The sequence below is a fragment of the Podarcis cretensis genome, assembly GCF_951804945.1.
Source record: "Podarcis cretensis genome assembly, chromosome: 15".
Lineage (NCBI taxonomy): Eukaryota > Metazoa > Chordata > Lepidosauria > Squamata > Lacertidae > Podarcis > Podarcis cretensis.
In genome coordinates, this window is record NC_137185.1 from 33,154,229 (window position 1) to 33,173,751 (window position 19,523).

General features: G+C 47.4%; 1 protein-coding gene across 1 annotated transcript in view; it reads right to left on the minus strand.

The window, feature by feature from the left end:
* Positions 1-1,944: 1,944 nt before the first annotated feature.
* The window catches only part of ESAM (endothelial cell adhesion molecule), a 99,994-nt gene continuing 82,415 nt past the window's right edge, over positions 1,945-19,523 (minus strand). Inside the window, exons 3-7 of the mRNA XM_079955141.1 lie at positions 13,975-14,182; positions 12,698-12,853; positions 6,798-6,920; positions 5,312-5,450; positions 1,945-4,362 (exon numbers count right to left, since the gene is read on the minus strand). Coding sequence (XP_079811267.1) covers positions 3,894-4,362; positions 5,312-5,450; positions 6,798-6,920; positions 12,698-12,853; positions 13,975-14,182 — 1,095 coding nt within the window. The 3' untranslated portion in view covers positions 1,945-3,893. The remainder of the gene's footprint in view (positions 4,363-5,311; positions 5,451-6,797; positions 6,921-12,697; positions 12,854-13,974; positions 14,183-19,523) is intronic.

Here is a 19,523-nt window from a genome sequence, read left to right on the forward strand (position 1 = left end):
TGTCTTAAGGGTATATCTGTGTATGAATAGTGTGAGCCTGTGACCTGGCTCAGGAACTAAGCACATGTCACTACAAAAGACTGGCCAGGCTCCCCAGGGTATCCAATTAAGTAAGCATTAACAGGTAACCTGTCAGACAGGAGATAAACAACGACAGGAGATAAACAAGGCACTCAGATTTCTGTTGTAGACCGCCCTTTCTGTGATGTAGGTATGATATGTCTGGGGAGCTGTCTTGAGCTACACCCCTTCTGTGATGTATGTATGATGTTTCTGGGGGTGGTCTTGAACTCCAGGGTGGGCAATTTAAAATGTCTATATAAGGGCGGGCACACCTTTGTTCGAAGTCCTCCTTCTCCTCCTGCTGCAACAGTTCAATAAAGATCAGGCTTACTAGCTGCTTTGCTTCTCAATATTCTGTTCGACCTCTGCTATTTTCTCCGACCGATGGAGAACCTGCAAAGGACTCTGTAAGGGCTCGTGTGTCCCCCATAAGGGAATAAGGGCAGATTTTCGTTTATTACAGTGGACATGGGTGCAACATGAAACTTGACTTGACACATTTTGGCATCATACCTAAGGTTATGAGTTCGAATCTGTGACATCTGGATCAGGTGGCATTGTGAAAGTCCTGAACCTGCGACTGGACTCAGGTAATGGACTGGATGACAGCCAATAACCTGAATCCCAGCGAGATGGATGCTCTGCATTTGAGTGTGCCTAGGTCGGGGAAATTGCCCGTTTGCTTGTTCTATATGGGGTTGCGCTCACTCTGAAAGAACAGGGGCGCAGCTTTGGGGTTGCTCCTTGATTCAGCATTGCCTCTGGAGGCTGAAGGTCTTATGTGTGTGCAGAAGTACCTGCTGTCAGCTTTGGCTGGTATGCCAGCCACAACGGTGGTCTAAGTCCTAGTAGCTTCTGGACCCAATAACTGCAAAATGCTGGGGCTTCCTTTGGTTAGGAAGCTGTGGCTGGCATAAAACTCTCCTGTGTGGCTGTTCTCTGGGGCAACCTATGGACAACTTATGACACCCCTGTTAAAAGTGTTGTAAAAGGTAATAAAAAAGGTAAAGGAGCCCTGGACAGTTAAGTCAAAGGCAATTATGGGGTTGCGGCGCTCATCTCACTTTCAGGCTAAGGGAGCTGGCGTTGTCCGCAGACAGCTTTCCGGGTCATGTGGCCAGCAGGACTAAACCACTTCTGGTGCAATGGGACACCGTGACGGAAACCAGAGTGCATGGGAACCTTCCCACCACAATGGTACCTATTTATCTACTTGCACTGGTATGCTTTTGAACTGCTAGGTTGGCAGAAGCTGGGACAGAGCAACAGGCGCTCACCCCATTGTGAGGATTTGAACTGCCGACCTTCTGATCAGCAAGCCCAAGAGGCTCAGGGGTTTAGACCACAGTCCTACCAGTGTCACAGCTGCCAGTTTGCTACTGTGCTAGATTCAAAGTTTTGCTACAGGTATATAAAACCCTGTGCAGTTCCAGACCAGGGCATTTGAGAAGCTGTCTCTCCAGCTAAATCCCAACCTGGTCACATACACTTTTAGCAACATTGTGCCAACAATGTTAGATTGTCGATATTTGTTGAAAACTTTTCTTTTCACCTCAGCCTTCCCAAATCCATCTTTTTAAATTCCTGCTGTTTTTAATACCTGCCAGTACCATTCTAGGATCTTTAAGCGATTCCTTGATAGTTTAGTTAGTTTTGCAGTTTGCTCAGCTGGGTTCAGAATTATTTTCAATTGCCCTCTTAAAGCATGGTTTCTTATTGAAATCATATGGTTGCAGTTTTATGTCAGACACCTTTCAAGGTCATTTACCCTGAATATTTAAAATAAATACATACAGTAAGAAAAATGAATAAAGCAATCTGCTTCAAGGTGGAACTGCTTTCATACACAACAGGCCACAGAAACAAACACTTTCCCCAAAGTTTTTTTTAAATATAAAAAACAAATACTTTTATTTATGAAAAATAATATGTTTTTCAAACTGTACATAAAAATATTTCAGTGCCATCCTAGCTTCTCATGTAACAGAAGGGTCTCATTGCCATTAAAAAAAATTAGCCAGCATGAAAATGGTTAGAGGACTTTAGCCAGGATTCACAGACCTGTTGATATCTATAAGTATAAATTATGTGCTAGATCTACTTTTATATAAAAAAGAAAGAAACAGAAGATCAAAAGTCCATTGAATAAACATAATTGCACAATATGTATTAAAATACTGAAGGCGCCCTTAGAGAATCCATTGTTAGGATATTCTGATGTAAGGTTACATACAGGTTAGTTGCAGAAGCTTTTGGGAAGGGCAGGAAGAAGAAACATCTTACTGAAGATCCCCAAGGCGGAATTGTTGACCAGGTACAGTTCCTCTGTGCATCACAAGGGGGCAGAAGAAACCAGCCAAATATTCCCCGTTCCTAAAGCCAAAACTGCGAGGATTCATCCAAAACTGGGCTTCAAGTTATTGTGGGAGTTTTTTTAGGAGACGGGAGAGGCTCAGTGACACAAGGAAGCTGTTTAGAAGGGAAAGTCTATTCAGGGGTTACTCAGAGAAAACAAAGAGAAATTGCAGACACTCCCCACTCTTCCCAGCATTTGCAAATCAATTTTGAAATAGCTTTAAAAAATAAAATAAAAACTATTTGCAGTTGTAAAACTTGCATTTCTTTCCTTATTTAAAAATAGCAGTAAAAGTTGGTCACCTAAATGGCAACGAACAGAAAAGCCAAGGGAACCCTCCCTCCCTTTGCTGGCCACTTTTGTGCAGGGGGATTCCTGCTCAGTGACAAAGCAAATCACAGACTCTCTGCCTAACCTGCCTTGTCTCCCCTCCCAGGGACTCTTGATAGCAAACGGAAAATGATCCAATTTGCACATCAACATTCATATCTGAGTAACTGGGAACTGCAGGTGGCCAAAGGGCTCTTGCTATTTTGAGTGGCACCTACACTAGCCAACAAGGTTGGAATACTATGAAGAACACCCCATTTCATCCCCCCATTCCAGATAATAATAATAAAAGCAATTTCAGAACAGAGACTGGACTACCAAAGCTCTTTGTTCAGGGCTGGGTGTGCTCTGTGCCGAGATAATACAAATTCTGCAGCAAGAGACAAGCTACGAACACTCTGCAAACCAAACTAATGTGCATACATTTCCTTTGCTTGCATAACTCATTCTGCTTCAGCCAAGTTATGGAAAGTGGCCAATGACACTGGATATCCTACAGAGCCCTTCTCTGACTCTGAAGAATCTCCCATGGTCTAGAAACTTGAAAAAGGAGAGGTGTCGTTCTGCAGCTTTCCTGTGGTAACTCAAGTTCAGAGAACACATACCCCTCTTCCCTTTGACCTAAACTGCAATATTTCTTTGCCATCTCCCTCCAGAGCACCCAATGCCCTCCAATCCTTTTGGGCTACTCCCAGGAAAGGCGGGTCAAGAAAGCACCTCACTCTGGCTGCAGGTTTCAGATCTGCCCTGCCACGTTTTCCCCCAAGTCAAGATAGCCAATCCCAGCACAGCTGCTTCCTCCAATAAGAGAGAGAGAGAAAGGAATGAATCACATCCTGCAAAGCAAAACAAAGACCCACTGGTATTTGTTCGAGTAGATGCCGCCACTGCTAGACACAACTCGGGCACCAAGAGGAAGAGTTCTGAAAGGTGTTACAAAAGGCCTGTCTCACAAGTCTTTGCAAAGTCTCATTGATGGTGGTTCCTTGAAAACTGCTCCTTCGAAGGACACACCTGCAAAACCTCACCCAGGAGCTCTGAAGGCAGGCAGGCAGGCAGGCAGGCAGACATCCCAGAGCCAGTGCTTCCAGCCTCTCTGCATTGCATGGGATTGCTAGAACACTTGGAGGGTGCCGCCAAGCCCTTACACCAAGGATCCTGCTTGGCTCTGAGCAGGCACCATGACGGGTATGGCCCCCATGCGGCTCAGGGTGGAGGAGGTGAGCCCTTGGGTGGGGGCGGCAGGCTCGTGTAGTCGGGGGGCCTGTGGCTGAGCCCCGTTTGTCCTGTGGAGGGTGTTCCTATGGATTGGCACATTGGCGTGGTGGCAATGGACCCCATTTGCCATGGGCGGGAAGTAGAGGGGCAAGGACTGGCTGGAGAGGCTGGGCGTCGGTGTGTGGGTCCCGCCGCGGTGGTTGCTGAAAGGGGGCTTGTAGCCCACCGTGCTCCCAGTGGCTGTGGTGATGGAGGCCGTGTCTGAGGGCGGCTTGGACGGGTAGAGTTTGTGATCCCGGGTCGTGTTCATGGAGGACAAGGTGCCGTTTTTGGAGACGATATCAGAGCCAGGACTTTTCGCCCAGGAAAGAGTCTTTGGGGCAACAGCATCTTCCCTGTGAAGGTGGGGAAGGGGGGAGAAAAAGATGAACTAGTGAGGGGAAAGGAGTGAGAGGAAGAACCTTTTTAGTTTCCTGTTTCTGTTATGAAACAGGTAGTGTAACCTGATCCTAGGGCTAGCTTTTATTAAATCTGTTTATAGGTAAAGGTAAAGGGACCCCTGACCATTAGGTCCAGTCGTGGCCGACTCTGAGGTTGTGGCGCTCATCTCGCTTTATTGGCCAAGGGAGCCAGCGTACAGCTTCCGGGTCATGTGGCCAGAATGACTAAGCCACTTCTGGTGAACCAGAGCAGCGTGCAGAAATGCCGTTTACCTTCCCGTCGGAGTGGTACCTATTTATCTACTTGCACTTTGATGTGCTTTCGAACTGCTAGGTTGGCAGGAGCAGGGACCGAACAATGGGAGCTCACCCCATCGAGGGGATTCGAACCGCCACCCTTCTGATCAGCAAGCCCTAGGCTCTGTGGTTTAACCCACAGCACCACCCGCGTCCCAAATCTGTTTATAGATGACCACAATAATTTACTGTTTAGGAGCTACCAATCTTTTCCATGTATGCAGATGGAAATATGTTAGCACAATACTGGAAAACAACTACTAGCTTAACTCTAGAGGTATGGTGGCCTAGACTATGGAACAGCTATTGTGGATATGAATGTAAGAATATCAAATGGAAATCAACAATGCACTGTACCCGAATGAATTCCAGGGAAGGGAGAAATAAGGGACAATTTCTCTCTTCCCTGAGGTTCATTCAGGTATAATGCGTTGTTGATTTCTGTTTGATATTATTGCACTTGTTTCTTTCATAGACAGCAATCTGTTCACTGGCCTTCTGCTGTTGCGTTTAAAAGTATTTCCAAACAGATTTTAGCCTCTTTAGTCATGTCTGGTCACAACTTGCCTGCCTTGTGTTGCAATTTAAGAACCTCGTTTTCACTCACTTGATCTCATTGGCCATCTCCTCCTGTGATTCTTTCATCTTCCTTCTGTAGAAGAGCATCTGGAGTGGAAACAAAATGATCAGGCCAAGTCCAATGAGGGCTCCTATGACGGCACCAGCCACCATGGCTCCATTGATCGCTGCAAAGGGAATCACAGCAGAGAGAAAACAGAAAATGGTAATAAGAGTGGGAAGAGAAGAGATTCCAGGATCATAGACGTGGGAAATCTGATAGGAACATAAAGAAGGGCCCTGCTGGAGCAGACCAGTGGCCCATCTAGTCCAGCATCCTGTCCTCACAGTTGCCAATGAGATGCCTATGAATAGCCTGCAAGCAGGAACTGAGCACAAGAGCGCTCTCCCCTTCTGTGGTTTCCAGCAACTCGTCTTGAGAAGCATTACTTCCTCTGACAGTGGAGATACAACACAGCCATTGAGAATAGTTGTCGGGCGGCAGAGGAACCAACCCCCACAGCAGGTTGCCAGGAATGGACAAGACAAGGGAAAGGCCTTACCATCTGCTTTTTATTCAATATTTACAGAGAGAAGCTTGGGAATGCAGCCTCTCAGAATAATGGTATTGTCCCAAGTGAATCTCCACCCCCTCCACCTCTCCCACTTCCTCTTGAGTCATCGCTATGGGTGCTGAAATGTGCCCTCTGCCTTTGAGCTCTTTGCTCTCCTACTTTCAAGGCTCGCCGGAGTCTGGGAGGTGTGTGTGTGTGTGTGTCTGGAATTCTTTCTGAGTCCATCAGGTGTTGCCCCCACCAGTGCTTCTGCTCCTCCTCCTCCTCCTCCTCTCCCATTATTTCCCAGCTTTTCCCTTCATCTGCCTCCGTGATCTCCCTCAAACCCCTGTTGTAATTCTGAACTGTCTTCTTCTTCTCTGGAAGGGTCAAATTGGGGAGGCGGTCTCCACCATTCCTCCTCTGCCCAGTCCCTGACATTGGTAGAGACTCAGCTACACCTGTCAATTATAACGTTTAAAATGTGTTATAAAAATGTGACACCAGATGGCGCTATAGAGCAGCAATCTGTTGTCAACAGTAAATTGCATTGGGAGCTATACAGTGAACCCTCTGGATACGAACTTAATTCGTTCCAGGGGTCCATATGTACCCTGGAAAGTCTGCAACATGGGGCACCACTTCTGCGCATGCACGCGGCATGATAGAACACTTCTGTGCATGCGTGAAGTGCGCAGAGTGCTTGTGTGCATGCACGGATAGTGAAACCCACAAGTATACATTTCGGGTTTGCCACATTCACTGTATAGTGTTTTAATAGCGTTTTTCCTATCTGTGTTGATCCAGCCTTGATCTGGCCCCAGAATGCAGCACAGGCCCTCTTCTCCTTCCCTAGTCATGTAAAAAATGTGCAGCAGGAAAAGAATCTGGGTATGGAAGGGTTAAGAACCCTTGACGCTTCCATTTCCGTGCAAAGTGTTCACTGGCAGCTCCGTAGGGTGAAACCAAGATTGCACTCACGTGGATACACCTCCAGGGCAATGGTGCAGCTGGAAAAGCCAGCATCGCTGGAAGCATTGCAGAAGTAGGTTCCGGACATACTTGCCGTGAGGTTGTTTAGCCTCAGAATCCCCCTCTTACGGTCTGCAAAAATTACAACAGAAACAAGGCTTCAGAGCAGCAGCTTATTTCAGTTGGGATCTTGTTTTTCATCCAGCGATATTGTCCTAAAAGCATGGAATGAGCTCTGCTAGGTCAGGCCAAAGGTTTATCCAGACCAGCTTGCTGTTTTTGTACAGTGTGAGATGCCTCTGTAAAGAACACAAGCAGGGCAGGAGCACAACACCCACTTGCTCCTGCCTGCGAATCCCGGAAACTGTTATTCAAAGGCATACCGCCTCAGCTGTCACAACCAGTAGCCATGGAAAGCCTTATTCTCCAGGGACAGATCTACACCCGTTGTTTATAACGTTAAAATGCATTATTAAAATGAGACATCAGAGGGCGCTGCAGAGTGGAGAACCACCGACAAAGGGAAACTGCCACTGAACCTTATAGAACGTTCAATTTAATAACATTTAGAAGATTAATGTAGATCCAGCCCAGCTGTACACAGGCTGTGTTTGCGCATAAGGCTAAATCATCATTTGTCAATTCAGAGACAAAGCTGAACCCCTCCTGTACTTCAAACATCTTTACGTCTAAGTTAGGCTTGGGGAACCTGACTCCAGCTCCCATCAGCCTCAGCTAGCATGGCCAATGATCAGGCATGGTGGGAGTTGTAGTCCAACAATATCTGGAGGGCCACAGGTTTCCCCTCAAGCCTGGGCCTTAGATGTAGTCTTTGCCTTCATCTGTGCAAGGGGTATTAACTCTCTGTAAACTGCTTTGCGGTTTATTTACAATTAAGCAGTGCACAAATTTTATGAAATAAACAAAATTTATTAATTAATGACCATTTGAGCCCTTATAGTCCATCTATAAGCGCTGAGATCCTCCGATGGGGCACTTCTAGTGGTTCCCTCACCCCTTATGTTTGGTTGACCTTCACTAAGGACCGAAGTGGTAGACCCTGCCCTGTGGAACTCCCTTCCAGTACAGATTCATCAAAAACCGTCCCTCCCTCCTTGCAACGCCTTTTAAATACTGTCGTGCTTTAGACAGGCCTTTACAACATGAGTTTTTCTTTAAACCAAGCAGGATGTACTGATGTTTTATTATAGAACCATGCAATTGTAGAGCTGGAAGTGACAACAAGGATCACCCTTGCAATGCACAAATCTTTTGCCCAACCCATGACACTGAGATTAAGCATCTCATGCTGATTTCTCCAATTCCATCTTCTGGATATTTAAGGGCCAGCTGTATTTGTTTTATATGTTGTAGGCTAGGTTGTTATATTTTATGAAAGAGTGGATTTAAAATACTTTAAAAACTCATTAAGAAATTTGCAGAATGCTAGTGCACGACTAGCATTTTAAGACAGCATCTTAAAAAGTAGAGACATCACCTTGCCAACAAATGTCCGTATAGTAAAAGCTATGGTTTTCCCAGTAGTGATGTATGGAAGTGAGAGCTGGACCATAAAGAAGGCTGATCGCCGAAGAATTGATGCTTTTGAATTATGGTGCTGGAGTAGACTCTTGAGAGTCCCATGGACTGCAAGAAGATCAAACCTATCCATTCTGAAGGAAATCAGCCCTGAGTGCTCACTGGAAGGACAGATCATGAAGCTGAGGCTCCAATACTTTGGCCATCTCATGAGAAGAGAAGACTCCCTGGAAAAGACCCTGATGTTGGGAAAGATGGAGGGCACAAGGAGAAGGGAACGACAGAGGATGAGATGGTTGGACAGTGTTCTCGAAGCTACCAGCATGAGTTTGACCAAACTGCGGGAGGCAGTGGAAGACAGGAGTGCCTGGCGTGCTCTGGTCCATGGGGTCACGAAGAGTCGGACACGACTAAACGACGGAACAACAACAACAACAGTGCACGACTAAACAACTAAACAACAACAAATTGCATGGGCTCCCCATGGTTTTAAATGGTTTTAAATGTTTTAATCGCTTTTAATTTGCAGCACTTTAAATGGTGGTTGTTGTTTTTTATAATATTATATTATTTCATTATTTTATTTTTGCTTGGGGTGGGATAAGCACTGAGTCAGCACTATTGTTCCTTGCTTTGTTTTGTTTTGTTTTGTTCTGTTTTGTTTTATTATTATTATTATTCTGTTAAATTATTATATAGTTTGTATTTTGCCTTTTAAGGGGAAGGGTCATGGCTGCCTGGGAGTGGGCCTCAGCCAATAGATTGGGTGGGGCAGGTTCCACAGGGGGAGATGTATTGGGACACCCGATCTCAGTGATCACGGGCAGGAGGAGGAGTTATGCTAAGACCAGACCATGTCATTACCGAGGAGGCAGGTTTAGTCGTTGTTTGAAGACTATCCCTGCCTCCAGGTCTGGTCCTGACCGGAAGGATACAGTAATCAGCAAGGGAAACCCACATGACCTGAAAGTGTTGCTGTGCAATGCCAGGTCAATGATGAATAAAACCACTGCCATCCACGACCTGATTGTGGATGGAGGATTTGACCTGGCATGTGTGACAGAGACCTGGTTGGATGAGGCAGATGGGCCTGTCCTTGCCGCTGCCTGCCCACCAGGTTTCTCTTACGCACAGCAACCCAGGTCATGTGGGCGGGGAGGGGGGGTTGCAGTGATTTTTAGGAAGTCATTAGTCTGCACCAGGCGTCCTATTGGGAAGACCCAGTTTTCTGAGTGCATGTTCTGGAAGTTGGGCAATAGGGGCAGTACAGGATTCCTACTGGTGTACCGACCTCCCCGCTGCACCAAGGATTCCCTGCCCGAGCTGCTTCAGGTTGTGGCGGATATGCTCCTGGAGACACCTAGCTTGGTTGTCCTGGGGGATTTTAACATCCATGCCGACACGACCTTACAAGGGGCTGTCCCTGAATAAGTCTGGCCCAACTCATAGCCACGGACATGCCTTAGACTTGGTGTTTACCTCTACGGATGTTGGTGATCTGACATTAACTAAAAGCGAAACAAAAGAAGTGCCATGGTCAGATCACTTCCTGGTGCAACTGGACTTCTCCGCAACCCTTCCCCTCCGCAGGGAGGTGGGACCAATTCGGATGGTCCGTCCCTGCCACTTAATGGATCCAATTGGCTTCCAGAGAGTGGTAAAAGGTAAAGGTACCCCTGCCCGTACGGACCAGTCTTGACAGACTCTGGGGTTGTGCGCCCATCTCACTCAAGAGGCCAGGGGCCAGCGCTGTCCGGAGACACTTCCGGGTCACGTGGCCAGCGTGACATCGCTGCTCTGGCGAGCCAGAGCCGCACACGGAAACGCTGTTTACCTTCCCGCTGGTAAGCGGTCCCTATTTATCTACTTGCACCCGGAGGTGCTTTCGAACCGCTAGGTTGGCAGGCGCTGGGACCGAGCAGCGGGAGCGCACCCCGCCGCAGGGATTCGAACCGCCGACCTTTCGATCGGCCAGCCCTAGGCGCTGAGGCTTTAACCCACAGCGCCACCTGCGTCCCCCAGAGAGTGGTAGGGGATGCTTTATCCCAAGTTGATGGCCTTTCAGCTGATTCCCTGGTGGCACGCTGGAATGCGGAGTTAACCAAGGCTATTGACTGTCTGGCTCCGAAGCGCCCTCTCCGATTGCATGGAGCCCGGACAGCCCCGTGGTTTTCCCCGGAGCTGAGGGTGATGAAACAATCGTTGAGACGGCTAGAGCGCCGGTGGCAGAAAACTCATTCTGAATCAGACCGGACACGGGTTAGAGCTCAACGTCGAGCCTACCAAGTGGCAATGGCGACGGCGAAGAGGGCCTTCTTCGCCGCCTCCATTGCATCTGCAGAAAACAGCAGCAGGAGACTTTTTCAGGTGGTTCGCAGTTTATCGGAACCACCTGTACCACCGGGGCCTGGTAGGGACCCCAAGATCTCCTGCAAAGCTTTTGCAAAGTTTTTTGCAGATAAAATCGCTCAGATTCAGAAGGAGGTAGACTCCACAGTGGGAGCAGGGCCAGGGCGGGAGAGTGCTAGAGTTCTGTCTGGTCCTGTTATATGGGATCAATTCCAATCTGTTACCTCCGAGGATGTGGACAGGCTGCTTGGACGAGTGAAACCGACCACCTGTCTCCTTGATCCTTGCCCATCCTGGCTGATAAAAGCGAGCCGGGAAGGGCTGGGCGATGGGCTTTGCGGGGTGGTGAATGCTTCCCTCTGTGAGGGAGCCTTCCCAGACGCGCTGAAAGAGGCGGTCATTAAACCGCTTCTTAAAAAAACATCTTTAGACCCGGCCAATTTGGCCAACTATCGCCCAGTCTCAAATCTGCCATTCTTGGGCAAGGTGATTGAGCGGGTGGTTGCTGAACAACTCCAAGCACGCCTGGAGGATGCGGACCATTTGGATCCCTTCCAATCGGGATTCAGGCTTCACCATGGGACTGAAACTGCCTTGGTTGCGCTGGTTGATGATCTCCGGCCGGCTAGGGACAAAGGTGAGAGCTGTTTCCTAGTTCTGCTGGATCTCTCAGCAGCCTTTGACACCATCGACCATAACATCCTTCTGGACCGTCTAGAGGGGCTGGGAGCTGGGGGCACTGTTATACAGTGGTTTCGCTCCTTCCTCCTGGGCCGTGTTCAGAAAGTGGTGGTGGGGGATGAGTGTTCAGACCCTTGGGCCCTCACTTGTGGGGTACCTCAGGGTTCCGTCCTCTCCCCCATGCTTTTTAACATCTATATGAAGCCGCTGGGAGAGATCATCAGGGGGTTTGGACTGGGTGTTCATCAGTAAGCAGATGACACCCAGCTCTACCTCTCCTTTAAATCAGAACCAGTGAAGGCGGTGAAGGTCCTGTGTGAGTGCTTGGAGGCGGTTGGAGGTTGGATGGCAGCTAACAGATTGAGGTTGAATCCTGACAAGACAGAAGTACTGTTTTTGGGGGACAGGAGGCGGGCAGGTGTGGAGGATTCCCTGGTCCTGAATGGGGTAACTGTGCCCCTGAAGGACCAGGTGCGCAGCCTGGGAGTCATTTTGGACTCACAGCTGTCCATGGAGGCGCAGGTTAACTCTGTGTCCAGGGCAGCTGTCTACCAGCTCCACCTGGTACGCAGGCTAAGACCCTACCTCCCCGCGGACTGTCCCGCCAGAGTGGTGCATGCTCTGGTTATCTCACGCTTGGACTACTGCAACGCGCTCTACGTGGGGCTACCTTTGAAGGTGACCCGGAAACTGCAATTAATCCAGAATGCGGCAGCTAGACTGGTGACTGGGAGTGGCCGCCGGGACCACATAACACCAGTTCTGAGAGATCTGCACTGGCTCCCAGTACGTTTCCGAGCACGATTCAAAGTGTTGGTGCTGACCTTTAAAGCCCTAAACGGCCTCGGTCCTGTATACCTGAAGGAGCATCTCCACCCCCATCGTTCAGCCCGGACACTGAGATCCAGCGCCAAGGGCCTTCTGGCGGTTCCCTCATTGCGAGAAGTGAGGCTACAGGGAACCAGACAGAGGGCCTTCTCGGTAGTGGCACCTGCCCTGTGGAACGCCCTCCCATCAGATGTCAAAGAGATAAAGAATTACCTGACATTCAGAAGACATCTTAAGGCAGCCCTGTTCAGGGAAGTTTTTAATATGTAATGCTGTACTGTTTTTAACACTGATTGGGAGCCGCCCAGAGTGGCTGGGGAAACTCAGCCAGATGGGCGGGGTATAAATAATAAATTATTATTATTATTATATATCCCCAAACCCTCCACACCTCAGTCCTCTCTCTTCCGAGTTTCCCCAAACTTTCCTTACAGGACCTGCTTTGCACATCCTCAACTATCTTCGTGACCCTTCTCTGAATCTGTTCCCACATGGACATATTTATTTCCTACCTTGCACAGGTTCAAAGAAAACTTGATCGGTGGGTCCAGTGCGTCTCCAGTTGTACTTAGGGATAGGCTTGCCAAAAGTAGAATTGCAGGTCATGGTAATGTTTCCCCCGACACGAGGGCTTCCATGAATCTGACACTTTGGCAGGGATGGAGGAACTGCAAAAGCAAATAATGAGGCTTACAAATCTGTATCAAGTGGCCCATAGTTAAGGAAGGTGAATAAGATGGAAAATTATAACATTGCCATCTTCTGACCACAAACAACACTGCAGCTGGTTCTGAATAAGGAGAGGGAGAAATCCATTCAGTTTGTATTTTAATGCAAACCTATCTAATTTGGTGCCTCCCATGCACTGAAATGCAACTGTCATTTGAAATTCACACTTGCCCCGTTTTTGCAGTGCAGATCTCCAACAACTAAAATGTGTACTGAAAAAGCAGGTACCTTGGAAGTTGAACGGAATCTGTTCTGGAAGTCCGTTCGATTTCCAAAACTTTCGGAAACCGAAGTGCAGCTTCTGATTGGCTGCAGGAAGCTCCTGCAGCCAATCAGAAACCCCATTGGACGTTCGGCTTCCAAAAATAGTTTGCAAACCGGAAAAGTCACTTTCGGGTTTGTGGCATTCAGAAATCAAAACGTTCGAGAACTAAGCTGTTCAAAAGCCAAGGTACGACTGTACTAGGGGAAAGTGTGCACCAAACACATACATTAGTGAAAATAATGTGCACAAAATCTTTATATGCAGGAAAATTGCATGCAAAGATGCAAATATTAGAAGATATGCACACAAAGGCACATGTGCATTTTCATGAGAGCATTAGAAAAAAGGGCGGGGGAGTTCACAGGATTAGGGTATGAGCAACTGAAATTGACAGATTTGTCAATCCCAAATTCTGATAGCATTGGCAATCATTGTAGGGCTGTGTCCACATCAGCTACCTCTCTTGAAATCCTGACTGCTTTGATTCTTAATGCCTTGTTTCATATTGCCCTAGTGACACTACAGGGGATAAACCTTGTTGCTACGTTTTTGTTTTAAAAATATTTTCAAAATTTGTCTTTGTAAAATGTTACCACCAGCGAAGAAGAAAACCTACGCCCAACCATTAAGCACATTTGTAATATGAAATTGTGATGCAGAATTTTCTTAGGAACTCAATCTGGTGTGCTAAAATGAGGGCTGTAAGTAGCTGCTTGCCTAGTGCCCTCGGGACAGTAGGAAATACCTCTAACCTCAGGTTCCCCCAAACCCACAGCAAGCCAAGGCTCAATTCACCTAGGACTGTAAGGTTGATGAGTCCAATGTTTTGCTCGCTCCCACTGTTGAGGAGGTTCACTGTGCACATGTACTGCCCTGAGTCAGCTTCTTTGGTATTATTAATTGCAATGGAGACATTATTGAAAGGCATGGGATAGAGGAAGCTGAGCCGACGGCTGAAATCCGAATCTACCACTTTTGTCCCGCCGGTCATGTACACCATGATCTGAAAGGCAGAAAAGACAGGAAAGAGATTTAATATGACAGCATTGCCAAAATAGGAAAACAGAATTCAAAGTGTCTAACTCTAACAACAACAACAACAACAACAGCAACAACAGCAACAACAACAACAACATTTGTATACTGCCCTTCATCCAAAGATCACAGGGCGCTTCACAACAAAATGATAAGACAAAATACATAATCAAAACAAGAACAAACCAATGAGTCATTGTGATGCTCCAGAGCTCCTCTGCTTTGACAACCCATTCCCCATTTGACACAGCGACAAGTCTGGCACATCAAGCGGATGTTGCTTGGTTGCCGTGGCAACAGCATCCAGCAGCTTGGGTTCAGACACACAGGGAGACCAGCATTTCTCTTTGGAGGCAGAAAGGTGTGGCTGGAGAAATCGGCTGAAGCCACCTGCTAATGCCAGACTAAAAGCGCCCTGAGAGTGCTCAAAGCTTCAATTCCCAGAGTTTCCTCAGAAGAATCATAGAGTTGGAATAGTCCATGAGGATCATCTAGTCCAGCCCCCTGTGATGTAGGAATCTTTCGCCCAGTTTGTGGTTTGAATAATTGATTGTTAGACCATGCTGGGAACTGTAATTCTGTAAGGAGAATAGGGGTCTCCTGGCAACTCTCAACACCCTTGACAAACCACACTTCCCAGGGATATTTGGGGGTGGGGTGGGGAATGATGGCTCAGAGCTTGTTGAGATTTTGGTTCTCCAGGGCAAAGTGTGGGATGGGTTAAGGCAGGCTTCCTCAACCTCAGCCCTCCAGATGTTTTGAGACTACAATTCCCATCATCCCTGACCACTGGTCCTGCTAGCTAGGGACCATGGGAGTTGTAGGCCAAAAACATCTGGAGGGCCGAGGCTGAGGAAGCCTGGGTTAAGGTAAGACTGAGATCTCCATCTTTCTGCCTTGTTCTAGTTATTTATGTGCATCAAATCAAAACACCAGAAATGAACACAGGTGAGGCTATGGAGCTAAGAAATGATCTGAGGGTGCCTGATGCTAAGCAGGTTTTAAGCAAACTCCAGCAAGCAGGAGTCCGCCCCCCCCCCCCGAACACCTAGTGCAAATAGCAGGCATGTGGCCTCAGATCTGGATTAATTTCATTGTGTAAAGATTAGCTGAATGCAATCCCTACTCTCTTCACAAGGGTCCCAATCCAGGTCAGCTACTCCCAATACGTCTGCAATTTTTTTAAAAACCCACATATTTGCATGATTGTTGATTGCATGAATGGCATCTGTTGGAAAAGTGGGTTGCAAATATTAAACCTAATAAAAATCTGACCTCAGTGAGCCTCGGAAAGGAGTCCTCTGTGAGTGCCACTTGAAATCAGAATACAAATCATCATCATCATCATCATCATCAGAACTTATTTTTATTTCCTTAAAAAAAGCAGGTGAATTTGCTAAATTGGAGGGAACTTATCTACATGCTGGGAAAAGTTCAGCCTGCTTAAATTTATGATGGACGCTCCCACCTGGGAACTAATAGTGGCTTGTGAACAGGGTAGCAATTTTAATCTGGAACTCAGTACAGGATAATAGAGGCAAATTTTCCATCCTCCACTGCATGCTGTGCTCCTGAGAACCCCTAACATTAGTTATTTACAATCTATTAAAAGGTTGTGGGACGCAGGTGGCGCTGTGGGTTAAAGCCTCAGCACCTAGGGCTTGCCGATCGAAAGGTCGGCGGTTCGAATCCCTGCGGCGGGGTGCGCTCCCGCTGCTCGGTCCCAGCACCTGCCAACCTAGCAGTTCGAAAGCACCTCCGGGTGCAAGTAGATAAATAGGGACCGCTTACCAGCGGGAAGGTAAACGGCGTTTCCGTGTGCGGCTCTGGCTCTGGCTCTGGCCAGAGCAGCGATGTCACGCTGGCCACGTGACCCGGAAGTGTCTCCGGACAGCGCTGGCTCCTGGCCTCTTAAGTGAGATGGGCGCACAACCCCAGAGTCTGTCAAGACTGGCCCGTACGGGCAGGGGTACCTTTACCCTTTTTATTAAAAGGTTGTGCAACTACAGGTGAAGCACTGAGTGGGATAGGTAAGTGTGTGGGTAGCAAGACTGCCCCTACCATCAAGGTAGCTGCCTCGGGAACAGAGTTCTGTTTGGATTTTGATGTGAAACCACCTAATTCACACTTATGCAAACAATTTATGCATCTCTGAATATTGTGATGCAACCAAATAATGAATACAAAAATGTGTCTATGAGGGAGAATTGTCCATAAAAATGCACAGACAGTATTACTGGGCGGGGGAAAACATATCGGAATTATTTATACAGTGGTACCTCGGGTTACATACGCTTCAGGTTACAGACTCTGCTAACCCAGAAATAGTGTTTCAGGTTAAGAACTTTGCTTCAGGGTAAGAACAGAATCAGGCTCCGGCGGCGTAGCGGCAGCAGGAGGCCCCATTAGCTAAAGTGGTGCTTCAGGTTAAGAACAGTTTCAGGTTAAGTACGGACCTCCAGAACGAATTAAGTACTTAACCTGAGGTACCACTGTATTAGGGAAACTTGCAAACTTGCAAACAATGCTCACACTAAAATACCGATTAATTTTCACGATGACTTTTTTTTAAAAAAAAAACTGATGTGGAAATGTGGAGAACAGAACTTTAATATTGGGGAAACGGCAGAAATTGCACTTCAGCCATGCCTTCTCAGGAGGGCGGCAGTCCCCCAAGTGATTCCTGCTGAGTCTTCTCTGGATATTTGCCCCAAACCATGAAGACTGACAGTTCTTGCTATTGATGCCTTTCCAATGGGCTCCTAAGCTACCCTCTTGTGCACAGGTGCAACCAAGGATGCTGTACCATCATCAGTGTTGAAATACGATTAAACTGCCTATCTAGGGGGCAGTATGTGGAATTTAGGGAGGGGAAGAAGTCTTCCATTGCCTCAGGCAGGAAAATGTACAGTGGTACCTCGGATTACCACTGTTGGCGGTTTGAATCCCCGTGACGGGGTGAGGTCCTGTTGCTCGGTCCCTGCTCCAGTCAACCCAGCAGTTCAAAAGTTAGTCAAAGTGCAAGTAGATAAATAGGTACCGCTCCGGCGGGAAGGTAAACGGCATTTCTGTGCGCTGCTCTGGTTTGCCAGAAACAGCTTAGTCATGCTGGCCACATGATCCAGAAGCTGTACGCCAGCTCCCTCGGCCAGTAAAGCGAGATGAGCGCCGCAACCCCAGAGTCGGTCACCACTGGACCTAATGGTCAGGGGTCCCTTTACCTTTACCTTACCTCGGGTTAAGATCTTAATTCGTTCTGGAGGTCCATTCTTAACATGAAACTGTTCTTAACCTGTGGCACCACTTTAGCTAATGGGGCCTCCTGCTGCCGCTGCACCACCGGAGCATGATTTCTGTTCTTATCCTGAAGCAAAGTTCTTAACCCAAGGTACTATTTCTGGGTTAGCAGAGTCTGTAACCTGAGGTACCACTGTACTGGGCTAGCCTGGGCGATTGGAGAGGGCAGATTTTACTTTTGAATCAGTCTGCTGCTTCATGATCCGCAACCTCTCTAGACTGCATCAGCTTACCCAGCTGTAAAATGGGAAGAATGCTGCTTCTCAGCTTCTAAGGGTCTTTGGGATCTGAATCCATTACCAACTGTAAAGTGCTCTGAGATGTACTTAAGGTGTGAATGCACACGTGCGTACAAAAATTGGGAAGAGACTCGGGGATGCTGAAGGGAAGGGAAAAACCCAAAACTGGGGAAAGTCCATTTGGATTTTCAGAATGGTGTGAGGAATGCACTTGGGCATCAACAGCAAAGAAACCTTTCCTCTACTGTGCTCTCTCACCCCTCTTCAGCAAAGCCACTTCCGGCCTGCCCAGGAGGTGGGGTTGCGGGCTTCACGCCCACCCCCACGCCCCCGTGAGAACAGGGGAATCCTGGCCGGGTCTGCCCTATTTAGGGCCAGCACAGAGGGGGCTCGCCCTCATGTGTGGGGGGGAGGAACGCCATCACCTCCCCCCAGTGAGCGAAGGGTGGTCCGTTAAAGGACTCCGGGGGGCGTGGCCCTGTGCGAAGCCTATGGAGGTGTGGGCCAAAGGCACGCCCCAGAGCGGTGACCCGGGGGAGCTCCTAGTCGACGTGCCTCTGCAGGAGACTCCCCCGATAAAGTGTTAACCCTTCCCCGTGTCTCCAGCAAATGGGCTGGAGCCGGATAGTCGATAGGACCAATGCCTCTCATTCCTGAATTCAATAAAGTTGTGGCCTAATTCGCCCAATTAACCTTAATTATGGTGTCTCGTGTCTTTATTTATCCTGGGGGGGGGGGCGGGAACTCGCCACGCAAGGAATATTCATTTCTGAAGTGCCTGTGGCTACTTCCTTTATGACGTTTGCAAGTGATTGCAGATGACGGGCAGATGGTGGCACTTGATTGACGTGGGGGAGGGGCTGGTTTAGCAAAAAAATAAAAGGGCTGGAGGGCAAAACTAGACCTCTTGGCTTGCCAAGAATGGCCCCTAGGCTGGACACAACCCTACCCCTGGTCATACTTGCAGAAAAAGACAACATTCTCATGATAACATTTCTTAGCTTTGTTTTCTTTTATTCAGTTAATAAACCCTTTTTTAAAAAAAAATCTCATTTCCCAGATTTAATTCCTTTTGGATTTGTTACTTTGCAGGATGCCTGCATTTGTGCTGAGCCTATTTATCAATGACAATCTTTTAATCTGTTACTGTTCAGTGGTATATTTCTTATTTCATTTATGAATTGCTTCCCATATAGATCCGATCATATAAGCCGTCGCCTGCGGCCTGAAGAGATACAACCTTCACCCCACTCCCCGTGAGAACTGCGGCTGCGAAAGTTAATAAATGAATTTGTTTTATAATTATTTCACAAAATGTATACACGGCTTGATTGCAAAAGACCTCAAAGCAGTTGACAAATGAATAAAACAATATTAGTGGTAGTTTAAAGCAACAGTTTAAAGCAACTACCTATTTATTTATTTATTTATTTATTTAAAAAATCAGTGCTAAACTAAAAACAGATTAAAACACACACAAACTTTCTACATTTCCGGGTAGGTTTCTCTAAGCAAAAATGTTTCTTAACAGGCATCCGAAAGTGTGATGAATGAGCCAGTCTAATAATAATAATAATAATAATAATAATAATAATTTATACCCCGCCCATCTGGCTTGATTTCAAGAGGCAGGGAGTTCCAGAGTCCAAGTACTGTGACATTAAACAGTTGATTCCTTACAAATGTAAAATGGGTATTATGTAATAGTGCCAGGTCCGCTGCCACTCCTAGCTGAAAATATCCTTTTTTCTGAACCCCTCTCTTTCTCAGAGA